Here is a 26,959-nt window from a genome sequence, read left to right as displayed (position 1 = left end):
TCCTGCCAGAATGCACATCAATGCACTGATAAAGGTACTACACTGAGAATTATCAGATAAAGATTTTAATTTGTGAAATAATTAACTGTTTGCCTCTGACCATACAGTTTGCTACTTTGTTCCCAAGCCTTTAAAACCAGCCCTGTCATTGTAAGTGTAATTAATCATAATAGAACCAACAAATTTTTGTAACTTGAAATTAAGTTGGTTTTATGTTTAATAAAAAGAAAATACTCACCCTTTGCTTTTACTAGATTAGTTAACCATTTTTTAAAAAACCATATATTCTCTCAAATATTCTAATACCTCAGACCATGAGAACTAAATTAACTAGCTGCCATCCAAACAATTTTAACTGTTTAGGAGCTCTTTCTAACTGAAATGTCACTTAACCAAATACAAAGTATCACTTTCTCAGAACAAAGTAAATCTAGATACTGCACTTAAGCAAACCTGGATACAACAATGGACAAAGGAAGAAAGAAAAACTTAACAAGTGGTCAAAAAAGGAATGGTAGCCACAAATAAAATATGACCTAGTATTTCAATACAGGGTCTTCCATAGGCTAAGGCAGGGAACACATCTACTTATTTCTTTAAGAGTTGTCAAACAGAATTACACACACATTTTCTACAAAATTTTTGAAAAGAAATACTACCACAGATTCAGTATTTACAAATTAGATGCGGCCCTATGTACATTTTTTAAATTACCTTCTCAAAATCCTCCTTGTTTTTAGGTGGTGGTAACATGGGAGCATTGGGGTTTTTTAAGCGCTCTCTAGGCTGCGCATTAAAAGGCAGTCCGGATGGAGGTGGGGGAAGCGTATGTTCCATCATAGAAGGCGGAATGTATATTGGATGCGGAGGAATAGGTACAGCTTTACCCCAACCTAACTTCATTTCAAAAGACATAATCATTTTTCCTGCAAGAAAGAAAAGAAAGGTCACTTTGGTAACTTTAGAAAGAAAATATTTCTGGTGATTTGAATTAACTTCCACTTTTAATCTTTCCATTTTAGGTCCATTTCCTTCTTAGAATTTTTACAAATACTTTGTTGAACCAAAAAAATGTCTGAATTCTAGAAAAGGATAATAAAAACTTTCTTACCATTTAAATTTTTTAAAGCTCTTTCAGCATCTCTTCTATTCATAAAGGCCACAAAGCCACAATTTCTCTCTCTTGCTCTCTCTTCATCAGTTCTAGGCCACATAATTTTCACACTGGCTAATGGTCCAAATCTTCCAAATTCTTGGCACAGCATTTCTTCATTCATCTATTAAAAGGCATAAGAGTTTTTAAGTATGCAACAAAAAGGAGAAGAAAGTAATTCTGTGAATCAGAACACAAAGTTTTTCCAAAATGAAAAGCAATTTATTAATGTTAAAATTTTCCATTCATGTACTAGGAATTCTCCATAGGTAAAATCCTACCCTCATGGGATAGTCATAAGTCTTTTCATGCCAGAAACATTGTGTTTTACTTAAATAAGATGCCAGGCTGTGGCGCTTAGGGAAATCAAAACTTTTATTTCCCCTCTTTCTGTTTTAAGGTTCTAGGATCTAACTAAGCTGTTCTACAGCAACACTGTTTGGGCATTTACAGCATTTTTCAGGCAAGACTACTTAGCACATCTAGGTTAAGGAGGAAATAATTATTGCCCATAAAAGAAAAAAAGGATCTAATCATCTTTTCTCTTTCCAACTACCAATGTAATTAAGAGCAGAGAAAACAGAAAACAGTAAATATGAAGGCCCCAAATATATATAATTTTAAAGGATATATTATGTATAACAACTGCTATATCCCGGTAACATAATTCACTTTACTGAATCAGGAAGAGAATTAAAATATAAAAGACAAAAGCACAAATACTAGTTTGCTATTATGAGGACAAAAAAGAAAAAGGGACTCCATAAGGAAAACAACTTATCATTAGAAGTAGGCAGTCTCAAAATTATCATCCACCACTGATAATACCAATTTGATAAATAATAAAAACAGCACCTAGCAAAACATTTCAAATTCAGAGTACAGTCCAAATGCTGAAAGAGGAGAAAAGCTCTTAATAATCTGTAACAAGATTAATTTGGGCCATACAAGTCTCAAGTTTACAGGATAATCTTAGAGACTAATTCCACCAAGTTTGCCAACTGTAGAATCTTGATGATTTTTTTATTCTTCTAAAAGTATAAAGCACATGAGTCAATGTTCATCTTACTTTACCAGCATTACCTGTGGGTTAATGTTCCCAAGGTACAAATTAGTAGTGCTTGGGTCTCCTACATCATGTGAGCCAGGAGCATAATCATCAAGAACTAGGACAGAAAGAACAAAAAAATTATAACCTGCAAAATACAAAGTTTGGACAATTTCTTGTTGGCTAAAAGAGCAAAAAACTGTATTACCACCAGACGATCTATTTCTTCTTGAAGGCGCGTCCACTAAAGGGAGTTTAAAAAAAAAAAAAGAAAAGAAAAGAAAAACACTTTTAGCTTTTAGAAAACAGTAGCCCCCCTTTTATCCACAGCTCTGCTTTCCACAATTTCTGTTGCCTGTGGTACAGTGCAGTAAAATATTTTGAGAAAAACCACAATTACACATCTTTTATTAAAGTATATTGTTATAAGTGCTTTACACCTATTCTTTATCTCTTACTGTGCCTAATTTATAAATTAAACTTTGACGTAGGAATGTACTTGTAGGTATACATGTATAGGGAAAAACACAGTATATATATAGTTTTCAGTACTATCCAATTTCAGGCATCCACTCAGAGTCTCAGAACATATACCCCAAGGGTACAGAGTGATTGATGTAATGAATCACAAATAAATACATTAAAATAAATGTCACTTACTAGAACGACGCTGACCATCAGAATCTGACTGAGGAGGCTCAAATCGACTTAACCTGCCTTTTGTTTTATGCCTCTCATCTCGCTCTTCTTGAATTCTGTTGAAAATATTTACAATCACTAAAAATGAGCCAAGATGTGTTTGTTCACATTTAGTATGATTAGAACTTATCAAGGTACTATCTTCAAATGATAGGAAGTATCTATAATTAAACACCAGTGCTGATAGCCAAGATTAGAGTATCCCTCAGCTATAACAGAACCATGAACAAATTTCTAATAGTATCATACTAGCAATGGTAAGCAAGAAGGTGAGGAGGAAATTCAACACTAAAACCACTGAATTTGTCATTTCTTGCTAATGTCGACTGCCCCTCACTGTTTCCACTGCAAACAGGACTCTGGACATTAGATAGCGCAATTTAAGCAAATCTACATAGTACAAACAACCCAGATACTGGACTAAATGCTAATTTAATTTCAAATATGTCACCTAAAACATAAGTATAATATCTAAAACAACCTCATGGCAAGCTGGTCAATAATAACTAATTAGTACACTACATTCTTCATACCTGTGTCCTTATGTACCACCTCAATATCCCTACGATAGTTATTCTCCAGACTATAAAACTTACTGTTTTAATTCTTCTTTGAAGAGTTCCAAATTGCTTTTTTTCTTTTCTTTCTCCCCTTTCTTCAGTGGCTATGAAGGATATGACAAGTTATACTTCAAACAGAAGAAGTTCAGGTAAAACTAGTGATTCGACAATATTATTTTCATTTCAGTGCCAATTATATGTTCTAATTATTTAAACTGAAAAGGAACACTACTATTATCACTGAAATTCTAGTCCTCTTCTGCTAAAATAACAAACTATTAAAACTATTAAATAATTAAGATGATAACCAGTAGTCTTTAAGTAAAAGAGGCAGAAACATTATCCCCAAAGCCTATAAAAGTTAAACCTGGTCTGGGAACAGTGACTTATGCCTGTAATCCTAGCACTCCGGGAGGCCAATGTGGGTGCACTGCCTGAGCTCAGGAGTTCAAGACCAGCCTGAGCAAAAGCGAAACTCTGTCTCTAAAAATAGATGGGCGTTGTGGCAGGCACCTATACTCTCAGCTACTCAGGAAGGTCAGGCAAGAGAATCACTTGAGCCCAAGAGTTTAAAGTTCCTGTGAGCTATGCCACCATAGCACTCTACCAAGAGCAACAAAGTGAGACTTTATCTCAAAAAAAAAAAACTTAAGCCTGAATATTGAGGGGAAAAATAAATGAACATAAAATAACTAAATTGCCATGTAGAGAAACTGTCACCAAGAACCACCAAAAATACACACTTTTCAAAGCAACCACCTTTGGAGAATATAAATTACTGAAACAATGAGTAACATCTTTGGAATCTCTTTTAAAAACTGCTTCTGGAAAGAGGCATAAACATTAACTTTTTTTAAAAGTATCAACATAATTAAAAATTGTTTTGTTAAAAACATATACTACACAGGCTAATAATTTAAATAATCTCAGTTTGGAATTTTTAAAAAAGACAACCCCACTGGTTTACATTTACACCTACAATATAGCCAATTTTTGACTTGCAATACATAATGAGTATAACAGCAAATGTTCATTGCTTAAAAAGCACAAGAGTATTATCTACATGTCCCACTGCAATTTAATCTCTCTCATCTAAGCAGATTACTGAGTTTAGAAAGTATCAAAACTCTACCCCCTAAAAAATGAAAAATAAAAAACCAAAGTCCTGCTTACAGTGGAAGTACTAAAAAGGACCGTCAGCAGTGTCACCTCCGGACAAAAATGTTCAACTATCTAAGTATAACTTACAGGTTTTTTGGTTTCTATCACAAGAAGAGACGGTGGTCTTTCATTGGAAGACTGATTTGGAGGATTTTTTTGATCTGCAAATCTTGAAGATGGCTTATAGATTTTACCTCGCTTTTCATCTGTTTCATGCTCTTCTGAAATTTAAAATACTAAGTTTTAAAGCTAATTTCACATTTAATTTTCTTTACTCATTATTTTTATTAAAAAATAAGTAAAATGCTTTCAGTATAAAGATTAGATTAAAACATTACCACCTTATCCTCAATAATACTAATTTAATCATTTTGCAGTAAAACTATAAAACAAATTAAAATTTTTGCAAAGTGCTCTGCTGTCTTTAAACGTCAAAGAGAACAAAATGTTTAAAAGTTAGCCAGCTTCAGGCTCGGCACCCATAGCACAGTGGTTACAGTGCCAACCACATATACTGAGGCTGGCAGGTTGGAATCTGGCCCAGGTCAGCTAAAATGATAACTGCAAAAAAGAAAAAAATAGTAATAGCCGGGCTTTGGGGCAGGCGCCTGTAGTCCCAGCTACTTGGGAGGCTGAGGCAAGAGAATCACATAAGCCCAAGAGTTGGAGGTTGCTGTGAGCTGTGACACCACAGCACTCTACCGAGGGTGACAAAGTGAGACTCTATCTCAAAAAAAAAAAAAAAAGTTAGCCAGCTTCAATAGCATCAATCCACACTCATTTATTTTGCTAATTAATATGACCACTAGAGGGTGCTAATTAAAAGAAAATGTAAAATTCAAAGCCTCTTTCCATAATTATCTACCTGCAGTCATTCCATCAAGACCAGGTTTGCTCAAGGACTATAATATTCACACTTACCTTTAGCTGCATTAACAACACCTCCTCGCACAAACGTTTTAACTTTATTACCATCACTTCCTTCAAAAGCAGCAAGAAATTCCTCATAAATTTCGGCAGCTGCCTTTTCATCCTCCTAAATACACACAAAAATATGTCACATAATATAAAAACTATTAATATATACAAAGTTAGGCAGCACCTGTAGCTCAGCAGCTAGTGCTCCGGCCACATACACTGGGGCTAGCAGGTTTGAACCCAGCTGTGCCCTGCCAAACAATGACAACTACAAAAATAAATAAATAAAAATAGCCAAGCATTGTGGTAGGCACCTATAGTCCCAGCTACTCATGAGACTGAGGCAGGAAGATCTCTTAAGCTCAGAAGTTAGAGGTTAAGTGGTCTATGATAACCAGCCATACGCTAGCCTGAGTGACAAAGATTCTGTCTCAGAAACACATGCACGCACACACGCGTTATATCCCAAAGATATACTAGCAAAAATCCAAAACCCTATCTATAACACTATCTATAACAGCATCAGTTGTAATGGCAAAAGACCTCAAAAGGATTTTAGTTGAATAAAATACTGCATTATCTACAGCCATTTAAAAAAGGAATGCTTCTATATATATTTGAAGTAATCTCCAAGATATAGTGTTATGTTAAAAAAGGGAGAAAAATTAAGCATTATTAGATGAATGACAGCATGCTATATAGTATATGGGTACAACACATGTACATACACACACGCTTACACAAAAACAAAAGACCAGAAAATAACAAAAGTAGAAGAATGGAAACAGGATAGAAGCTAGATTCCTTGGAATATACCTTGTGTTATATAGATGTGACCTGTGTATAAAGTGAGAAATACTCTAGAGGTCAAAAATCATTGAAGAACATTTCCCTACTGCCTATACACTTATTGCCCCTTAGACACATTCATTTTCAAGGACAATTCAAAATACATTTTAAATATTACCTTTTTCTTTAATTCTTCTTGTTCCTTTTTACTTAAAGTTCGTTTAGCTGTACTCATTTTTCCAATACTGAATGCTTTAAGTTTGTTTTCTAGAAGAGGCTATGAAAATAAATAAAAAGCACACTTTTATGTACACCTTTTTAAAGTTATCTACAGATTTTTTAAAAAGTCTTCAGAAGGATTACTATTTTTTAAAATTTCATTGTAAAGAAAAGCTGGGGCTACTCTACACATTAGGTGCCTACTTTGGGCTTGACTCTCACCTAAGTATTCATTAAAAAATGTCTTTATTTGCTAGTTCAAGGTCAAAAACATACAAAAGCCCTTTTTACCAAAAAAAAAAAAAAAAGATAAATCTAGAACAGAGAGACACAGACACTGGGGCTGAAGCAAAAACAAAAAAAAAAGAGCACTTTCATGTTTTAGGCAAAAGTTGCAATGACAAAAACAGATCCTCAAACAGGAAGAGGGAGGCACACATTTCTATGGTCCAGCGGCAGGAATTTGTCATCTATAACCCTCATTGCAAGTGAACTATCCATCTCATAATTGCCTTTCATAATTTAGTGAATTATCTCATTGTTCATCAATGATACTGATATTTGTGAACATAATTTTATTTCCTTTTCTGGGAATGTATCACCTACAGTCTTTTTGGCTAGAGCTCAAATTAAACTATATAAATTGATTTTTAAATTTAAGTAATAGTATTTTAACAAAGACTTCATTTATATAACGACTTAAAAGTAATTTCATTCTGAAATATGGCCTGAATAAGTTCTATGTAAACCTTTAGTTGTTCTATCATTCTGAAATATGGCCTAAGTTATATTTAGACCTTTAGTTGTTCTATCAGCTACTCATTTGATTCACAAATGTAAGAGGTAGGTTTATTAAATATAACCTAAAATACTGAGATCTGAAGGTTTCTTCAGATGAGAAGGTAACCAATTACAAAATTAGACTTTATCAATTCCCCAGCTTACCCTTCAAAGGTACAAAATGTAGAAGCATAGCTGCAAACTACGTTAAGGTTATATTAAAATCCCTCTGAGGGAAATAAAGCATTTATAACCCAAAAGTCAATACCAGGTTTCAAAAATACATTCAAAATAATTTTTTCCCCTCAAAATAGAAAGAAAAATGTTTCTCCATCATTTAGTATCTTCAGTTTCAAATTCAGAAGTTTGAAGGAATGGTAAAATTACACAAAAATTCAATAAAAAACAAGACAAAATCTCTATGTTCAAATTTATTTATACCCTAAGAACTAAATTTAGAAACCCAAGAGAGAAACGATTAAGGAAATTATGAAGGATTTACTCAACAGAATACAATGAATCATCTATTTAAAAACGTACTTATAGAATTTTCTCTGAAATGAAAAGAATAACAGAACTGAAAACTCGATATTTTAAAATGTGTTCCTGTAAAAGGGATTTGAGCCAAGTAAAAATACATTAAATATATTTTTGTTCAGAAATGTTAAGCAGGAAAAATAATGGGTTATCAATGGTGAATAACAGTTGGTAATGGCTGGATTATATTTTCCAAATATAATCACACACAAAAAAATTTATTTGACATTAAAAAAAAAAAAGAAAAAAAGACTAAAAATGCCAAAAAGCATTTTGCAAATCCAGAAGTAAAGAATCTCTTTCTCTTGTATCCCTGTATTGCCCTGGGTACTGCACTTAGCAAAGTGAATAGTACCTGCTCCTGTGGGCTTCCCAGGGTTAGACTTTAAGCTCTGAGAAGAACAACTGTTCTAAGTGTCTGTGTATTCCAGTGTCTGGTATTTGGCATTTGATTCAGTAAAATATTTGATATTAAGGAGGGAAAGATAAATCTGATTGTTAATCATTTTACATCCAAGTATGTTCCCTTGTTTTTTTTTAATAAAAGTAAAAACTTTTAATAAAACATATCTCACACATGAGCTAAAAAACATTTCCCTCCATGAACTTGAGCTTACCATTACCCCAAATATAAAAAGAATGCTATTTTCAAATAGAACAAGATGAAACAAGTATAAAACCAAGATATTCAATCATCAAATTCCCTCAAGGACAGATAAAAATCATTAACTATTCTTTCCTATCTTTACTCACTCTTGAGAGATTCTGATGAGGAGAATCACAAAGGCTTTCACGGGCACTTTCATTCCTATGTTTTCTTGGGCTCTTAGGACGTGTCCGACTTGGCATATCACTATCTGAGGGTCCAGATGCATCCATCTTCAAGAAAAGTAAAACACATATAGTACTATAACTACAAATAACAAAGCCAAATAATGACAATTTATTACACACTATTGAAAATCACACCCCTTAGGCAGGGCACAGCGGCTTGCGCCTATAACCCTAGCATTCCGGGAGGCAGAGGAGAATGGATCACTTGAGTGCACTCAAGACCAGCCTGAGTCAGAATGAAACTTTGTATTGAAAACTAACCAGGTGCTGTGGCAGGTGCCTATAGCCCCCAGCTACTTGGAAGGCTGAGGCAAAGAGAATCACTGAGCCCTGGAGTTTGAGGTTGCTGTGAGCTACAATGCCATGGCACTCTACCAAGGGTGACAAAGTAAAGATTGTCTCATAAAGAAAAAAAAAGAAAGAAAGAAAATCACACCCCTTTGGCTCGGTGCCTGTGGCTCAAGCAGCTAAGGCACCAGACACATACACCTGAGCTGGTGAGTTCTAATCCAGCCCGGGCCCACCAAACAATGACAGCTGCAACCAAGAAAATCACACCACATAGTATCACCTCTGATTTTGAGAAAAGTCCTTAAGACTAGGAAAATTTTTAATATTCTAACTTGCACTTAAAAGTTTTAATTTTATACTTATGCCAATTGTTTTTCATGAAGTAACAGAATTCCTTCCTTTTCAAAAAAAAAAGACTGCCAGGCTTAGCACCTGTAGCTCAGTGGCTAGGGCACCAGCCATGTACACCAGAGCTGGCAGGTTAGAATCCAGCCCAGCCCTGACAAACAACAATGACAACTGCAAAAACAACAAAAAAAAGGAAACAGCCAGGCGTTGTGGCAGGCACCTGTAGTCCCAGCTACTTGGGAGGTTGAGGCAAGAGAATCGCTTAAGCCCAGGAGTTTGAGGTTGTTTTGAGCTGTAACACCACAGCACTCTACCCAGGGAGATAGCTTGAGACTCTGTCTCAAAAATAAATAAATAAATATCTGCCAAATACTCAAGTCTGACTGTATTTGTCTGTCATTCCCAACTAAAAATGGTTTTCCCTTTAAAAAAAAAAAAAAAAGCAACTAATTTCAGTTCTCAAACTTAAACAACTGCACAAGTACTTTTTCTCAGACAAAGCTCACATTTTGGTAAGCTTAAGAACCTTGTATATACTACTTGCTTCATCATATAGAATATTAAAAAGCATGTACAAAAGGTCAAAGACCTAATAAACAGATGTTCTACTGCTTTTACTCAGAACATTCTTAACTGAAACTAGGGTATTTTTACTGCACCTGGTGGAGATGAAAACAATGACTACCATACATTTTGGAGTCACTACCTTGATGAGTGCTAAACCTTTTACCCACCAAGTGATTTTGCACTTCCAGATACATTTACATTGTTGCAAATGTCAAAACAGTGAAAAAGGCAATAAAGCCTTAGTACTATTACAAAATATATTTGAATTTACAGGCCTTCTGAAAGACTCAGTAATCCCCAAGGGTTTGCAGACCACACTTTGAACACTGCTATAACATATGTAAAGGAATATTTATTGTAGTATTATTCATAATTTTATTCAAAAGCTTTAAACAAAAAGTATATATCCATTAGCAGATAAACAGCTTAATAAAGAATTGTACTTTCCCACTGTGAACATTATGATGCTTTTAGAAAGAACAGATTAGGGCTATGCCAGTTGACCTGCAGGGATTTCTAACAGGTGTTCCGTACAGTGAGAAAAGAGTATGTACAATGCAATCTCACAGTCACTATATAAGTACATACAGAATTTTGTAAACACAATCAAAAAAAAAAAATCGAATTATACACACTAGGTATCTAACATGGTTTGAGAGGGCTAACTTATGCAAGCACAAAAAATGAGGGCACCTAGCCAAAAGAGTCAAAGAAAAAAGGTATATACAATCTAATTATGTTGAGGCTGGGCTCAGTGGCTCATGCCTATAATCCTAGCACTCTGAGAGGCTGAGGTGGGTGGATTACCAGAGTTCATGAGTTCAAGACAAGCCTGAACCACAAGGAGACCTCACCTCTAAAACCAGCTGAGTGGGGACTTTACCTAACAAATGCATCAGTGTAACCTGGTTTCTTGTACCCTAAAGGAATCCCCAATGATTAAAAAAAAAAAAAGGTATTCAAACACACACACAAAAAAATTAAAATAGCTGAGTGTTGTGGCAGGTACCTATAGTCCCAGCTACTCAGGAGGCTGAAGCAAGAGAATCGCTTGAGCCCAAGAATCTGAGGTTGCTGTGAGCTGTGACGCCAAAGCACTCTACTGAGGGCGACAAAATAAGACTCTGTCTCGAAAAAAAATAAAAAAAAAAACCAACGTAATTTATTTATTTATCAAGTAAAATCACAGGTTCAGGACACATACAAAGAGAAATTAAAATTTAAAGAAAAAAACAAAGATTGCCTTTTAGACTTACATGTGCATCTGAAGAGCCAGATGAATGAACATCTGATGATCTCGCCTGCAAGTATAAAAAAAAAGTCAGTATTTTAAGGATTTAAAAACATCTTATTATACAAAACCATATATCTATTCTTTCCTAATTTTTCTACTCAGCTAATAAAACTAATAAGGGCAATCTCTGACTTAAGAAAATACTATGATACAAAGTATATACATTTTTCCAAGCCAAACACCCATGGACTTATAACCTGTAATTTTTTTTTCCTTTTTTTTTTTTTTGTCAAGACAGAGTTCTACCCTATCCCCTCAGCAGAGTGCAATGGCGTCATAGCTCACTGCAACCTCAGACTCAGCATGTTGCTGCCTCAGCCTCCAAAGCTGCTGGGATTATAGGTGCTCGCCCTGGCGCCCAGCTGGGTTTTTCAATTTTTTCTTTTTTTTCTTTTTTTTTTTTTTGGTAGAGACAGAGTTTCACTTTATTGCCCATGGTAGAGTACTGTGGCATCACGCAGCTCACAGCAACCTCCAACTCCTGGGCTTAGACGATTTCCTTGCCTCAGCCTCCCAAGTAGCTGGGACTATAGGCAGCCACCACAACGCCTAGCTATTTTTTTTGTTGCAGTTTGGCCGGGGCCAGGTTTGAACCCACCACCCTTGGTATATAGGGCCAGTGCCCTGCCCACTGAGCCATGGGCTCCACCCGGTTTTTCAATTTTTTTTCATGAGTCAAAGGTCTCACTTTCGCTCAGACAAGCCTCAAACTCCTAAACTCAAGTAATCCTCCCACTTCAGCCTCTCAAAGTGCTGGGATTACAGGCCTGAGCCACTGCACCGGGCTATACATGTAATTCTAACCCAAGGCAGAAGGATCCCTTGAGGTCAAGAAGAATTCCAGAACAGAATGTACTTTTCCAAAAATATGATATAAATGCTAATGGAATATGCCTGAGACACAGTTACCTTTTTATAGTATAGACTGGAAACCTAACCACCATTTTTAGAACAGAATGTTTGTGCAAAAGCTCTTCCCAAACAGATACATTGCTTACTGACACAATACACAAAGAAATCTCCCCTTCTGTCTCCAACTACCTAAAGCCACATAAAGAAATTTACATATAAACCTTTGATGTCTATTAAAAGGCACAATTTTACTGCAGAAAGAACTCAAGAAAATAAAAACCACTATTATCAAATCCCCACAGGCCACCATTTACAACTTGTTTTAAAAAGACTGCATCTACTTCAGCACGCCACAGGCTGACTGTTGGCACTAGAATGAGTTCAGTCTTCAAGTAATGGTTTGTCCCAACAATATCAACTGCTAAAATTCCATCTTATTTTTTAATTGATCTGTATTTCAGATTATACATGGTATGCAATATTTGTTTCATCACTATGCATCCAGTATTAATATACAACTTGTTTTTTCAATATACGTCCAGGAACAAAGACAACAAGCTTCAAAACTATTAAATAATAGCATTGGGTAATTAAATTGTACTTATTTTTATTTAAGTATTAAAAGTGAAATCAAGGATTACAAACTTCTCACCTGACTCTAATTCCCAGGTCAGATTTTCAAATAAGCATAAGTACTGTATTAACTGAAGAGAAAATTAAGAATTGTATGTTATAGAAAAAAGCAAATAAAAGAAAAACAACATGGAAACATGGATCTATATAATACTGCTTTATTCACCTTGTCCAAATAGAGGACTAACAACTGTTAGTCAGATTTTTATACTAAAATCAATAACTCCTCCAAATTCCACATACTGAGCCTTAGTCTAGGCAAAAACCAGTAAGACAACCAGGCAGTGAGATAGCTCCCATCTCATTCTTTTTTCTGTCCCCAGTTTTGTTTTGTTTTTTTTTTTTTAGAGACAAAGTCTCACTTTGTTGCCCTTGGTAGAGTGCTGTAACATCACAGCTCACAGCAACCTCCAAATCCTGGGCTTAGGCGATTCTCTTGCCTCAGCCTCCCAAATAGCTGGGATTACAGGCACCCATCACAATGCCTGGCTATTTCTGTCCCCAGTTTTTATTGTGTCCCTTCATTCAAGTTCTTCTCCTAGCTAATCTTTTTTTTTTTTTTTTGAGACAGAGTTTCATTCTGTTGCACTGGGGAGGGTGCCATGGCTCATACCTCACAGCAACCTCAAATTCCTAAGTTTGAGCTATCCTCCTGTCTCAGCTTCCCAATCAGCTGGGACTACAGGCACCTGCCACAAAGCCTCACTCATTTTTTCTATTTTTAGTAGAGACAGGGTCTCTCTGGCTCAGGTTGGTCTCTAACTCCTGAGCTTAAGCAATCCACCTGCCTCAGCCTCCCAGAGTGCTAGGATTACAGGCATGAGCCACCACACCCAGCCACTCCTACCTAATCTTTTTTTAAAGATCAAGATGGTATGGAAGAAAAATTTTTCTGGAGGCAGAATCTCAAGCTGTTGCCCTGGGTAGAGTGACGAGGCGTCATCATAGCTCATGGCAATCTCCAACTCTTGGGCTTAAGTGATCCTCTTGCCTTAGTTTTTCTATTTTTATTTTTTCTTTTCTTTTTTTGAGACAGAGTCTCACTTTGTTGCCCTTGGTAGAGGGCTGTGACATCACAGCTCACAGCAACCTCCAGCTCTTAGACTTAAGCAATTCTCTTGACTCAGCCTCCGGAGTAGCTGGGACTACAGGCGCCTGCCACAAAGCCTGGCTATTTTGTTGTTGTTGTTGCATTTTGGCTGGGGCAGGGTTCAAACCCGCCACCCTCAGTATATGGGGCCAGTACCCTTTGCTGAGCCACAGGCACCACCCAGTTTTTCTATTTTTAGTAGAAAGAGGATCCCACTCTTGGTCAGGCTTGTCTTGAGTTGAACTCATGAGCTCAAACATCCACGCACCTTGGCCTCCTAGAGTGCTAGGATTATAGGCATTAGCCACCGAGCCCAGCCTAAGAAATTTTTTATATTTAAACACACTTTGAAATATACACCTTGAAATGAATCCATTTACAGATATTTAGAAATTAGAAAATCCAAGAGAATGACAATTATTACAAAATAACAAGTTTGGTCAAGTGACTGAACTAAAAACCGAATCAACTGTCTTCCATTATACCAGTATTAACCTTTTAGACAACAAAAATTAACATCTTAATCATAACAGCAACAAAAAATATAAAACACCTGAAAACCAATATAAGGAATATATGCCATCTCTGTGAATAAAACACAAACTTTAGCAAGGATTAAGTTATTTAAGTCACATTTTGAAAAGATACGTCATATTAATGGATGAAAAAATAACATTAAAGTAATGTCAATGAAACATTGTTTAATATTTAAGACAATTTCATTCAACAACTCAAAGGGAAATCTTTGCAAAGTGCTAAGGGAATTGCTAAAATAATTCTAAAGTTCACCAAGATGAATAAGCATATAAGAGAGTGGCTAAGAAAGCCCTTCTTTAATCTTCTACACCACCATATCCAAATCATCTCTTCTAGGATACAAAAAGAAAAATTACAAAAACCAAGGCACTTTTCCTATTTCCACAGTTATATCTTTCTTGACTCTTAAATCATTTAAAAGACGAATCTCTATAACATTAAACAATCTCACTTGCACAATTTTTCACCAAATTAGTAAATAATCTCTAAAACAAAAGCAAACAATTCAAAAGTAGCACTTTCTCAGCTTTCCAAATAATACAATTTGATGAATTTGCAAACAGAGCAATAACAGCATGGCTTAGGAAGACGTACTGGCTGATTTTAATTAAACCTAAAATGTCACTAATCATACTTAACTGCAAACCAGACATTTTCCAGAGATATACAGCTATACCTACACAGCATTCAAAATGGAGCTTTTTTAGGCTTAAGAACAGTTGGAGAGATGTAGATAGCAGTTAATAAGATTTTTAAAAGACTAACCAACTTCTAAACCTAAAGGTCAAGATAAACTGTAAAGATAACGCTACTTCAGAAGCTAAGCCTTCTCCTCTTAACCAGAACTGAACTACAGTATTTGTCTTGGGTTTGGGCTTTTTTTACTTTAACTGAAGAACACTTTAAACTAATAATGATGGTTAAAGATCTTAAGTCTACAGCACAACTCCTCATCCAAATGAAAAGATTCAAAAGCAAGAAATGAAAGGGGAAGTTTGTGGCAATAAAGCAACATACACAGGAGAGAAATTTTTATCTTAGACCAGAGAAAGCAGGTATTACAGATGTATGGCAGGACAGCAAGAAAATCCAAAAGGATCATTCTGATAGCTGCTAAGGAGATCAAGATGAAGTCAACTACACTACATGTTATGATCCTATATCTTGCTGGCTCAGAACAAAACTAATTTTTTTCCGGCTGCTCCTATTTTACTTCAAATGAAAGCCCCACACATTAGTTTCCAAATTAGCAAGCTATCCAGAGCAACATTCCTCCAACACCGTTCTGCCTAGAGAGCTCTCCATTCCCATATCTGTCTCCTAAATGTCTTCTCCTCTCACCCTCTAAAAGGATCAGCTTTCATCTCCATAATCTCTCCCATAGGAAGCATTTCCAGTTATTAACCTATATTCTTGGTTGTCTCCTGGGTTTCAATCCCTTCCCAAACTGCCTCCTGGACATTTTCACCTGAATGTAAGCTCCTCAAATCCAACACATCTAGAATTTCTCCCACACTAGCTTCTCCTCTTGCCCTTATTTCTGACACTGGATCATAACTCTCAAACATTCATAATCTAGAAGGAGTAAACACATTAAGCACACAAGTTCTGGAATCAGACTTCCTGTTTTAGCACTCACCAGATTTGTAATCTTGAGCCTACTTTCATTAACTGTAAAGCTGAATAGCACCTGCCTCATAGGACTGTTGTGAAGGGCAACTAACTATACATGAAGCACTTAGAACAGTGGTTGGTACTTAGTAACTGCTCAGTGTTAGCCAGCAACAGCATTATAATAGGGTCATCCTGGACTCCCACCTTATCCACCATAATCAACCCAGTCAAATCCTATTCATCTTATCTCTAACAGATATTCCATGAGGACACTTCTTTTCCTTTTTAGACATGATTGTGTTTCAACCCTTCACTGGGCATCTCTTATTAGGTTGGTGCTGTGCCTTGCATTAAAGATATAGGGTAAAATAAGACATAGTTCCTGCCTCTATTAGTTATTAATAATAAAGAGACAAGTAAACAATATACCTATGCCACAAAAGCACAGAAGGTAGGCAAATTTTAACTGGGCAGGGGCCAGGTTTTTAGGGAAAGCTTTCCAGAAGATCTGAAGTGAGGTTTTTGAAGTAATCTTCAGTATCTACCATCACCACTGCAATAACTGCTGGTCCTCCTCACCCTCAAATTCTCCCTAAACCATGCCTCTGGAATTGTTTCCCTAAAGGACATTCTTGCCTCAAATTGTCCATGGCTCTCTAATTTTATTCACTAGCATTCAATGCCCTCCACAATTTAACCTGCACTTACTCTTCTGCCTCAGCTCCTTTTATTCCCAGTGCAAATGCCCTATGCACCAACTAAACCAAACTATTCATCAATCCATTTCCCAGAAACTTATTTTCTTCACCTCACCCACCGATCTCTTCATACCCCTACCTCTACCATCAAAAAAGTCTAATTGTTCAGAGGATCCAATCAAATTCCACTATGCTCTTGAAACTTCCCCATCTTCCATTCAAACAGTTCTTACTTCTTCCTCTGAACTTGTACACACTTCTAATAGCTCTGCTTTGTACTATTTTATGTGTTTGCTCTCTTCCACCAGACAGCATGCTTCCCCAAAGTGAATAATGTCTTATTTAACATGTTCTGCCTCAACATCAAGCACAAGACCTAGCAAGTAACAAAGCCTCCATTTATACCTGTTGACTGAACTTGTCAGAACAAGTACCTACCAAACAAAATTACACTTCACATTGTCAACATACTATGCTCTCCACTCATTAATAAGTAACCACTACCTAGCTTAATACTACTATCCAAGCCAAACCAAGGTCTCTCCTCTCAAAAAAATGTTATATGCTTAAGACAGGTACTATGTGTAAGTTAAGTAACAAGCCTAAAATGATTTTTAAAATTACATACACAGTATTACCAATACTACATGAAAAGTTGTAAGTACACTATGAACACCCTGTAGTTTATCAAGAATGAGGAAGGGCCTAGTGAAACATTTAACTCCTCGGGAATAGACAGATATCTAATGCTATCATTGACCTCAAGTGCTATTGGCAAATGTATCTTGCTTTTAGCAAAATATTCAGTACTTGGTTGCTATGCAATAAAATGTTAAAACGATTTAGAATCAGAGGCAAATAATTTGCAATATTATTTTTCATTGTAGTATCTTGTCACAAGTTTTTATTTTTATTTCAAAACTGATGCTTTTTGTAATAAAGGATAGGTGTCCTCAACTTCTTGCACACGACATGAGCCCTTCTCTCATTTCCCATTAAGGCAAATGAAAATCTTAGATTTACCTTCCAGGGAAAACAAAGCTTCAGAATTACAAACCAAAAGAAAACAAAAATTAGACTTACAGAAAGCAATTTATTCAATCCAGTAAGATACAAACTTTTTTTAACCACATCAAGAGTCATTTTCTAGCACCAGTGCTGCACATTCAAGTTTCGAAAAAGTACCAATCACAAAAATGGAGTTTCCTAATTCCAACTTCCACCCAAAAAACTAACCACCTTATATTTTAGGATAAATTTTCTTTTTTTTACTTTATTAAAATGCTGAGTTTATTTCCCAGGTATATTTTTGTCTCACCATTTCCATGTCTGACCACCACTACTACTATGTCCTATCATAACATTCCATACATATGTAAAAGCAAGTGAAGGGTGTAAATTCCATCTTTAAAAACTAAACAGGCATTTTGGACAACATACTCTTGGCAATGGAACCTGGACAACATTTATCAAACATGGTAGGGAAAGTTCTCATTCTGCATTATTAAAAGGACAGCCAGATATCAACTATTACAGAAATGAAGTAAGATGGAAAATTTTAACAAACTGTTTAAACTATTTTCTTAAAGAGACTTCCTCCACTGCCAGATATCTTGAATAGCCTCCTGGTCAGTCATCCGGAAGCAATTCTTTACACAATTGATGAACCTGGCTTCCACTCTGGGAAGAGAACCACCTTTTTCTATACTTGCTTGCATTTTTTGCCTTAATGCCTTCTACAGAACTAGGTCCTTTTGGTGTTTTAGTTTTTTCCTGTTTTTTGAAGGATTCTTGACCTTTGATCTTGGTGTTGTTGGTTTTGAATCCTTTCAATTCTGGTTTGATTTCTGTGCCTTTTTGGCTGGAAAGCTTAGTAGAAATTTCTTCACTGGAGCTTTTTCTTCGGTTTCCTCATCGTCAAAATCATCATTTTCACCTTTATCATCACCATCTTCAGCAGCAAGTTTTACTTTTCTCTGTGGAACTTTGCTACCACCTCTAGGGGCAGATGGCTTTGCAGACATACTTAAAGAGTTTCACACCTTCGTCCTTTTCATCTTCTGACTCTGATCTTTTCCACAGCTACTAAGTGCTGCCCACTAATGTGCACAGGCCCTGAACCGCACTTCAACCTTAAGATCACAGGTGATGTTATGTCAAAGCCCCCAAGAGAAACCATTGGCTCTACAGACATTTTCAAAGTTGCCAGTGTTACTGTAATTGGACTACCTTCATAATTCATTACCTCTGCTTCAACAATGTGCAATTCATCCTTTGCCCTGAACTGACCACTCTTAAAGATAACTGGTACTCATCTTCATCATTATCCACCTTGAAGTGATAATTTTTGTTGACCTTTAGTTCACAACTGAAAAGTTCTGAGGCCTCGAGGGGCTGATGTCCATGTCCACTGAATCTCCCATGAGGTTGTGGCATGCACTTAGGTAGGAGAGAAGGCAGACTGAGATAATTGACTACTGCTCCAAGGAACAACCATGCAGAATCACATTAGGAAGTGTGTGATTTTCAACCATACCATAATAAAGATTTAGTTTAAACTAAACTGGCAACCTACAGAGAGCCGAATTTTCAAGGTTTGAGTTTTGTTTGATCATATATAACATATTTACTACCATACTAGAAAAAAAAAATCGTTTTCCTTGGGGCCAGAGTGTTTTATTATTAGCTCAAGAGATCCATGAGTTACATACACTTCACAAAGCCCGGGGCCCAAAATTAGTGTACATTAAATACAACTCATATAACAGTTGATGTGTTAAATCTTTGGGTACCACAAAAAAATGAAAACTGGCTTTAATAACTATCTAAGGATTACAAGCCTTGAACAGATCCTCATTTTACTCATTTCTTAAGTGATTTTTTTTTGTTATTCAGCAAAGGCAGTTAATCAAAATAGTTCCCAAAGCGATTTAAGCACTGAATGTCCACAGAATCTAGTACTAATTTCTATTTTAACTATTGACCTCTCTAACTCAATTTTTGACAATATGGGTTTTTGCCATTTTTTAACAGGCATGGTTTAATAATGAAATATTTTATATTAGCAATATTACATACAGCACAGGAAACTCAGAAGAAAATAACACATTGTCCTCATCTTCATTTTGCTGCGCAAGCAACCAATTCTTAAAGTCAAAATAATACATTTTTATGAATTCTAAGGAAAAATGTTTGGTAACTTTATAAACAAACAATTACAGACACTCTTTCTTTGTCTCTCCTCTCAAAATCAAAGTTATAACAAGGCATCAACACCCCCCCCCACCAAATAATATTTTAGTCCAGTGACAAACAGAAATAAGCGCATAGGAAAACTTCAGCTCGTCTCTAAAACATTTGCTGAATGTCTTCATTTGCCAGACTTTACAAAGTACAGCAAAATTACACAGAAAATAAAAAGGCATGTAGTTTTCATCATTAGGGACAAGTAAGCATAAAGTCATTTGACTATACATAAAAATACTTTTAAAGATAGAAGGAACTGTAGAGGTTATCTAATTTAATCTATTTTATAATTAAGAAACATTAATGATTTTGTCATATTATATATTTTAAAATTAACATTTTCCTCAATGTCTAGAAATATGATTAATAAGCATCCCTATCCGTAACAGCCAGAATTTATAAAGAATCATAAAATAGAATTCTCTGTTCACGCCATCTGTACTGTAGAATACAAACCCCTAAAATGTTCTCTCCAAAGGAAGGAAAATCAAATCAGAGAGGTAAAGACTAGAAAGTCCAAGTACTGCAGCATTAGTCAAAATTATCTTACACTTTCTCAAATAAATTCTGGACAGTATTAAAAATAAAAAGCACCAATCTTGGCATTCATTTTGATTCCTGATGACTGAGATAGATTCCAAACCTCAGGGTTAAATTTATTCTGACATTTGGAAAACTAAGTACTTTTTCTTTCTTTCTTTTTTTTTTTTTTCTGAAACAGGGTCCCACTTTGTCACCCTCAGTAGAGTGCCTTGGCATCATAGCTCACAGCAATCTCAAACTCTTGGGCTCAAGCAAGTCTCTCACCTTAGCCTCCCGAGTAGCTGGAACTATGGTGCCCACCACAACACCTGGCTATTTTTAGAGACAAGGTCTCACTCTGGCTCAGGCTGTTCTTGAACCTGCGAGCTCAGGCAATCCACCTGCCTCAGCCTCACAGAGTGCTAGGATTACAGGCATGATTCACCGCACCCGGCCGAGTACTTTTTATTCCTTCTAAGAACAAAAAAGACGAGGAGAAAGGAAGACTTATTCTGTACTTTATAGACATTAACTTCTTTAACCTTTATACAAATCCTACTAAAAGGAATTATATACTTATTAAAAATGAGGAAACTGAGGCTTGAGAATGTAAGCAATTTGCCTTATTATCAAAAATATAATCACCAAGCCAAGGATCTGAACACAAACCTCTTATTATTAAAATCCACAACTTTTCCACTACATATGCATGCACTATTTTAATCAACATACTCTAATTTCGTTTACAGATTATAAGTAAGAAATGTTAATAGCATCAACAGATAATAATCTAAATAATTAGGGGAACAGTCACACATTCAAAATCATGAGAAGTACTATTTTAGAAGAAAGCCTGAACGTTTACATTCAAATGTTTTCAACATATCTAAGGCCTCAAATGGAGAAAACTTAGAATATCACTTTGAGGCTAATGCATGAATTATGTAGCTAGCTTTAGTAATAGCTCCCTAACTGTAAGTGGGGCTGTTCTTGTCAAGAATCTGTTAAGAAGAATGAGGTACCCACCTATTCCCCCATATCCCCCAAGGAAGGGTAGAAGGGGAAATGTAATAGGGAGGGGAAAAAAACTGACATGTAATAAAGGTTATGATGTAAAGCAATCAAAACTGGCCCCCTACCACAGTTACCATGTAACTGATGGATGACTGGTAAAACCATCAGTAATTACAAACTATTTGGTAAAAATAACCAAACGGTATAAAGATTCAGATTATTAGAAAGCAAGTATAAAATGGATCATTATGTTTCTCAGAACTGGAAACACAAGACTCTCTCCCTGTACGGTAAAACTTAACTTTCTAATAACCGATGTATAATCATATATGGTCTTTAAAATGTAAAAGTCCTTAGAATCTGTGTTACACACTTCCTGGATCAGCATCAAAAAGTTTAACAAATATCTCCCGGTAGTGTCTACTACTTTTAATATCGTATTTGAGATGAGAAACTCAAAGCCATAAAAAATGAAATGACTGGCCCAAGATGGCAACTGAGATCCGATGATAAACACAACCTCACTAACACTAAACTACTTTTACAACTCACTGGTTTCACAATACATGCACACGGCTCCCTGTAAACTCAGATGCAATTTACTAATCTTGGGTAGCTTCCAATTCTACGGAAGCTCTCGTCAGTGGAACACTTAACACCGAGTCCTAGACCTTCAAGAGAAGTGCTACTTTTTTACTTCCCCTAAAGTTAGGTAAAGACCACGTGTAGAGTGCAGCATTAACCTTGACTACGCAGCCCTGCAAACAGAGGTGCTCCCGCCTCTGCACTTCCCACCCCGCGTCCTTCCACTAAAAGTCCTCCCGTCACAGCGAGAAATCCTAGAGGTTATTCATCCCCTGGAGGCAAAGAAAGAAACCAGAGAAGCCGGAAATGAGGTGAGATAAAAAAACCAAAAAACTGAGAAAAAAGCAGCAGACACTCCAATACTAGGAAGCGATTCCCGCGTCTCTCAGGCACTCACTGTCCGGCGCGCTGGGAACACAACACGCTGATATCCAGGGGTGCGTTTTAATGTTTTCGGACCTCAATCTGAATTTGTTATCACTCAAATGTCAAGCGCGGGAAGAACTAGTCCGGCCACAACCTCCTGGACACTACACTCTCGAGCCGAATCCAGGCTGGGACCAAGGGGAGACGCCAGGCCTCTCAACCTGCGCACCACATTACAGGGGCGCCCGGGCCTACCATCGCTACCAGAACGTGGACGCCAACCACACTCGCCTCTCGTAGGCCAGAAGCGTCTGTAAGCCCCAGGCTACAGGGATAGACCCACTGACTTATGAAGTCCTCTAAGAAATTACCTTTGAACTGGCCTTCTGAGATCCGCCTGGCGTTTTGTCCGCCATCTTGAGCTTTGCCCCTCCTTCGGCGACGGCAGCAGCACGGGCGAGTCGAGCACCGAAAGAGCCGATCTCTGCGAAGCCCGCCAGAGGCTCCTGCAAGACCGAATAGTCGACTGCCGAGATAAGGAGTTAAAGCGAAGCCGAGCCACGTCACTTCCGGCGTCAGGAACGCCCCGGCCCTTTCCGCTCCGCCAGTTTTCCCGGCACACTCGGCGCCTGCCGGCGTTTCTGAGCCGCGTGGTTTAGAGATTCACATTGTTCCTCTTGCTCTATCACTGTCTTATCCCAGCACCAACCCGGGATAGATGCCAGCCAATTGTATGTTGTATGTCCTAGGCGGGGAAGGAAGCGCCCCTTAAAGAAGTAATACGTTGGCCATCCGGGAAGAGCTTTTATTTCAACTCAGAAAATACGTTTGGAAGTGACCGGTAGTCAGGCGATCACACGTTGGTAGGAGAGACAAACTTGCAGTCTGCTCATGTTAAGATGGTGACTGTTGAGATAGGATTGTGGCCGAGAAGACGAGAATTTCACCAAACCGGAGCGTGATCCTTTAGACGCTGTGTAGGGCGTCTGCAAAATGCAAAATGGGTATGTGTAGACAGTAAATGAGAAAACCGTAATTACAGTCAGTATTCTATAATCTATCGCACATGTTAAATTGTGTGTCATTTTAAACACTGCATTTTACGGTTTCCTGTTGCTTTCATTTTTAATTACTTGAATGGGGGAGCACTATGAACTTTTCTTAGTACTTTTTTCTTTTTTTGGTCGACCTCTATAGAGCGCGGTAGCGTCGTAGCTCACAGCAACTTCAAACTCTTGGGTTCAAGGCATCCTCTTGCATCAGCCGCCTGAGTAGCTGAGACCACAACGCAACGCCCGTTATTTTTACAGGCGGGTTTCAGTCTTACTTAGGCTGGTCTTAAACTCGTGAGCTCAGGGCAACTCACCCGCCTCCGCCGCCCAGAGTGCCAGGATTACAGGTGTGAGCCACTGCGCTCAGCTTGTACTTAGTACTTTTTTTTTTTAAAGTTCTTAACCAGGATCTGTCTGGGTTAGGAAAGTTTCCTTGATAAGATCATGCCTGAATCGAGTCAGGCAAGGAAAGTGGAAAGCGTAATCCAGGCACAGGGAGTAGTTGACGTAAAACCTGTGGCATCAATCAGTACAGTTCGTTGTGCGGGACACCATAAGCAGATGACGTTTGTTAGACCAGGTGTGGACAGGGACCAGGCAGGAAACGTGGATGAGAGCAAGTTAAACAGACCCTGAGATAACCACTGTGCTCAGAAGTTAGAATTCTATCCTGAGATGAAGATTGGCTTTCAACAGGGTTGAAGTGATCATATTTTTGTTTTAAAAGATTGCTCTGAGGAATGAGGTGTGGGGGTAGGAACCGGTCATGGCCCTTTCTATTTATTCAAAATATTTTTGAGCCCTGTTTTGTATATAAAAGCCTGCCTGAAGTGTTACAAGGCTTACAGGGTCAGGTAAAAATACACTATCTTCACATGATTTAAAACTTAATGAGCAATGGGAGAGACAACACGCAGCTAACATTATGCATAATTAAATTGATGCTGTAAGGAAGGATCAATAGCTGAGGGAACTCTGAAATAAGTAATTAATTCTGAGACTAAGAGTGTGGAGAAGAGATGGGGAGGTTTCACAGAGAATGTTAAAGCATTTGAGCCAGTTCTGAAGAAGTAGAATTTTTGTCTGTTGGTTGGTGGGGGCGGGGTGTGAAGGAAGTACTTAGAACAGGATTTGACACAAGGCAAGCCAAGCCCTCAGGAAAGATTAACGACAGTCTGTGCCTTTCACTGAGGAATCTGTGAGCCAGCCCTCATGTTCTGTATGAGGGAATAAGGGGAGAAGAAGAGAAAACAAACAGGAAATAAGCAAACAAGAAATGCTCAGAAAGTGACAAGTGTTCTACATGACGTGAAAATAGAATGCTGCTTTGAAATCTCCAACCCAGTTGAATTTGTTTTCAATCTTGCATCCTGTCACACTTTTTCAGATCTGGACCGCTTCCCTCTTGCACTGACCTGTAATTGAAATTTAAACAATTTTTAGCTCTTACTGGAGATGTCACTTCTTACCCCACCAAGGCTAAGTCAGAGACCCTGTTTCTGTTTCCATAGCAACCTATACTTTCCTACTCAAGGAGCTCATCACACTAGATCTTAACTGTTTACAGACTAAGATTAGAAAGTGAAATCAGCTGAGATGAAGGGCGACTCTGTGTGCCTAGTGTGTTCTGACAATGTCACAGGCTTTCACCACCAAGCCCAGCTAAGTTTTTTTATTTTTTGTAGACAGAATCTTGTTACTTGCCCAGGCTGGTCTCAAGTGATCCTTGAGCTCAAGTGATCCTCCCGCCTCAGCCTCCCAAAGTGCTATGATTACAGGCATAAGCCACTATACTCAGCCTTAATAAAGGAGTAGCACTGGGGATTTGATTGAAAAACTGCATATATTCACTTTCCAGTGACAAAATCGGCCTGTGACATTGCCAGAACACTAGTAGGTAGAAGTAAAAGGAGCGCTTGATCCTTAGAGTCAGGCCACAATGAGCTATCATGACACCCCTGCACTCTAAATAACCCGGGTAACAGAAAGAGACCTTGTCTCAAAAAAAAAAAAAAAATTTACTAAATACAGTATTAACCCCTAAAGAGCTGGGCGGCGCCTGTGGCTCACTTGAGTAGGGCACCAGCCCCATATACCAAGGGTAGTGGGTTCAAACCCGGCCCCAGCCAAACTGCAACAAAAAAAATAGGCGTTTGTGGCGGGCACCTGTAGTCCCAGTTACTAGAGAGGCTGAGGCAAGAGAGTTGCCTAAGCCCAAGAGCTGGAGGTTGCTGTGAGTTGTAACACCATAGCACTCTACTGAGGGCGAGTAAGTGAAACTATGTCTCTTTAAAAAAAAAAATTAAAAGCAAAGGAATGAAGACTTCTTCTCCAAAGCAAGTCAGACAAGTGTGACTTGACTATATAAAACACCTAGGCCTTTAATTAAAAAAAAAGAAAAAGAAAAACCCATGATTGCATTGATGTACACAGCTATGATTTAATAAAAATAAACAAACAAGAAACAAAGTCATGAAATTCTGGCCCTATCATTCAAACTACAAATTAAGGAGGGTGAGATAACATGAAAATAACCCAAATGGAATTTTATAGAACCTGAAAATTTTAATTAAATTCACAATTATTGCTAAGAGACCACACACTGGTAAGAATCATACAGTGTACTCCAGTTAGTGTTAGCTTTTTTCAGTCACTCTAAAACCATGCCATCTTTCTCCTGATGTGTTTATTTGATATTCCCCACACCTGCCATTTGTTTTTAGGCTTTTCCCTAAAGCAACTACATTTAATGGAATTTACAAAGTAGTCCCAGATATAGTCCTTGGAGGTGTTTTGGTTAGTTCAAGGGAGTTTTTTTTCTCTGAAGTCTGAGCTTGCATTTTAAAATTGGGCGATTTTATGTTAAACTCAGGGTTTCCAGCTTAAAAATGAAAAAGTCTGGCAATACTGGGCAGGTGAGATGGCCCACAGCAACTTTCTGGGAAAGGGGCTATGCATACCACCTAGCCAGGCCTTTACCACACATGGTGCTGGCTTGCAACCATTTCAGTCTTCTGACACAATGTAATTCTTACCCAGAGGTGATAATTAACATTAACAACCAATCTCCCAGGCACCAACAAAAACTGGCTTATTAGGCACTTACCAGTGCTTAGGGCTCATAATAATTGTTGGAGGCCTCCTCACCGAAAATGTTTTAATTTCTCTTTTAAAAACACAGGGCGGAAAGTGGAATGAAATGAGCAGTTAACATGAATGGAGCTGTAACCCCAGCATTTTGGGAGGCTGAGGCAGGAGGATAACTTAAGGCCAGGAGTTAGAGACCTGCCCAGGCAACATACCTAGACCCTTGTCTCTAAAAACTAAAAAGAAAAAAGAAATCAGCCAGGTATGGTGGCTCACACCTCCCTGTAATCCCATTACTTGGGAGGCTAGGGGGTTTGGGGGGTATTTCTCGAACCTGGAAGTTCAAGGCTATGGTGAGCTATGATCACTCCACTGTACTCCAACCCAGACAACACAGACCCCGTCTTTAAAAAGCAAACCAAAACAACATGAATGGCTCCGAAACCTTTGCATGCTAAAAAATAA

General features: G+C 37.5%; 1 protein-coding gene and 1 pseudogene across 3 annotated transcripts in view; both read right to left on the bottom strand.

The window, feature by feature from the left end:
- U2SURP (U2 snRNP associated SURP domain containing) overlaps positions 1-22,903 on the bottom strand; it is a 52,855-nt gene extending 29,952 nt beyond the window's left edge. The window contains exons 1-12 of one of the 3 annotated variants that reach the window (XM_003789461.3): positions 22,727-22,903; positions 11,161-11,205; positions 8,618-8,743; positions 6,507-6,605; positions 5,543-5,657; positions 4,709-4,842; positions 3,497-3,564; positions 2,862-2,956; positions 2,410-2,445; positions 2,237-2,319; positions 1,112-1,277; positions 715-926 (exon numbers count right to left, since the gene is read on the bottom strand). In XM_003789461.3, the coding sequence (XP_003789509.1) occupies positions 715-926; positions 1,112-1,277; positions 2,237-2,319; positions 2,410-2,445; positions 2,862-2,956; positions 3,497-3,564; positions 4,709-4,842; positions 5,543-5,657; positions 6,507-6,605; positions 8,618-8,743; positions 11,161-11,205; positions 22,727-22,771 (1,224 nt within the window). In that variant the 5' untranslated portion in view covers positions 22,772-22,903. Of the gene's footprint in view, positions 1-714; positions 927-1,111; positions 1,278-2,236; positions 2,320-2,409; positions 2,446-2,861; positions 2,957-3,496; positions 3,565-4,708; positions 4,843-5,542; positions 5,658-6,506; positions 6,606-8,617; positions 8,744-11,160; positions 11,206-22,726 lie in introns of those variants that run through there. The other 2 variants (XM_023513019.1, XM_023513020.1) reach the window with 2 other exon arrangements.
- Positions 17,785-19,080, bottom strand: LOC100951771 (annotated as a pseudogene).
- Positions 22,904-26,959: the final 4,056 nt, after the last annotated feature.

Source organism: Otolemur garnettii, unplaced genomic scaffold (assembly GCF_000181295.1).
Source record: "Otolemur garnettii isolate 467f Iridium unplaced genomic scaffold, OtoGar3 scaffold00032, whole genome shotgun sequence".
In the NCBI taxonomy this organism is placed as follows: domain Eukaryota; kingdom Metazoa; phylum Chordata; class Mammalia; order Primates; family Galagidae; genus Otolemur; species Otolemur garnettii.
Note: the sequence above shows the minus strand (reverse complement) of the source record. Positions and strands in the feature narration are given on the sequence as shown.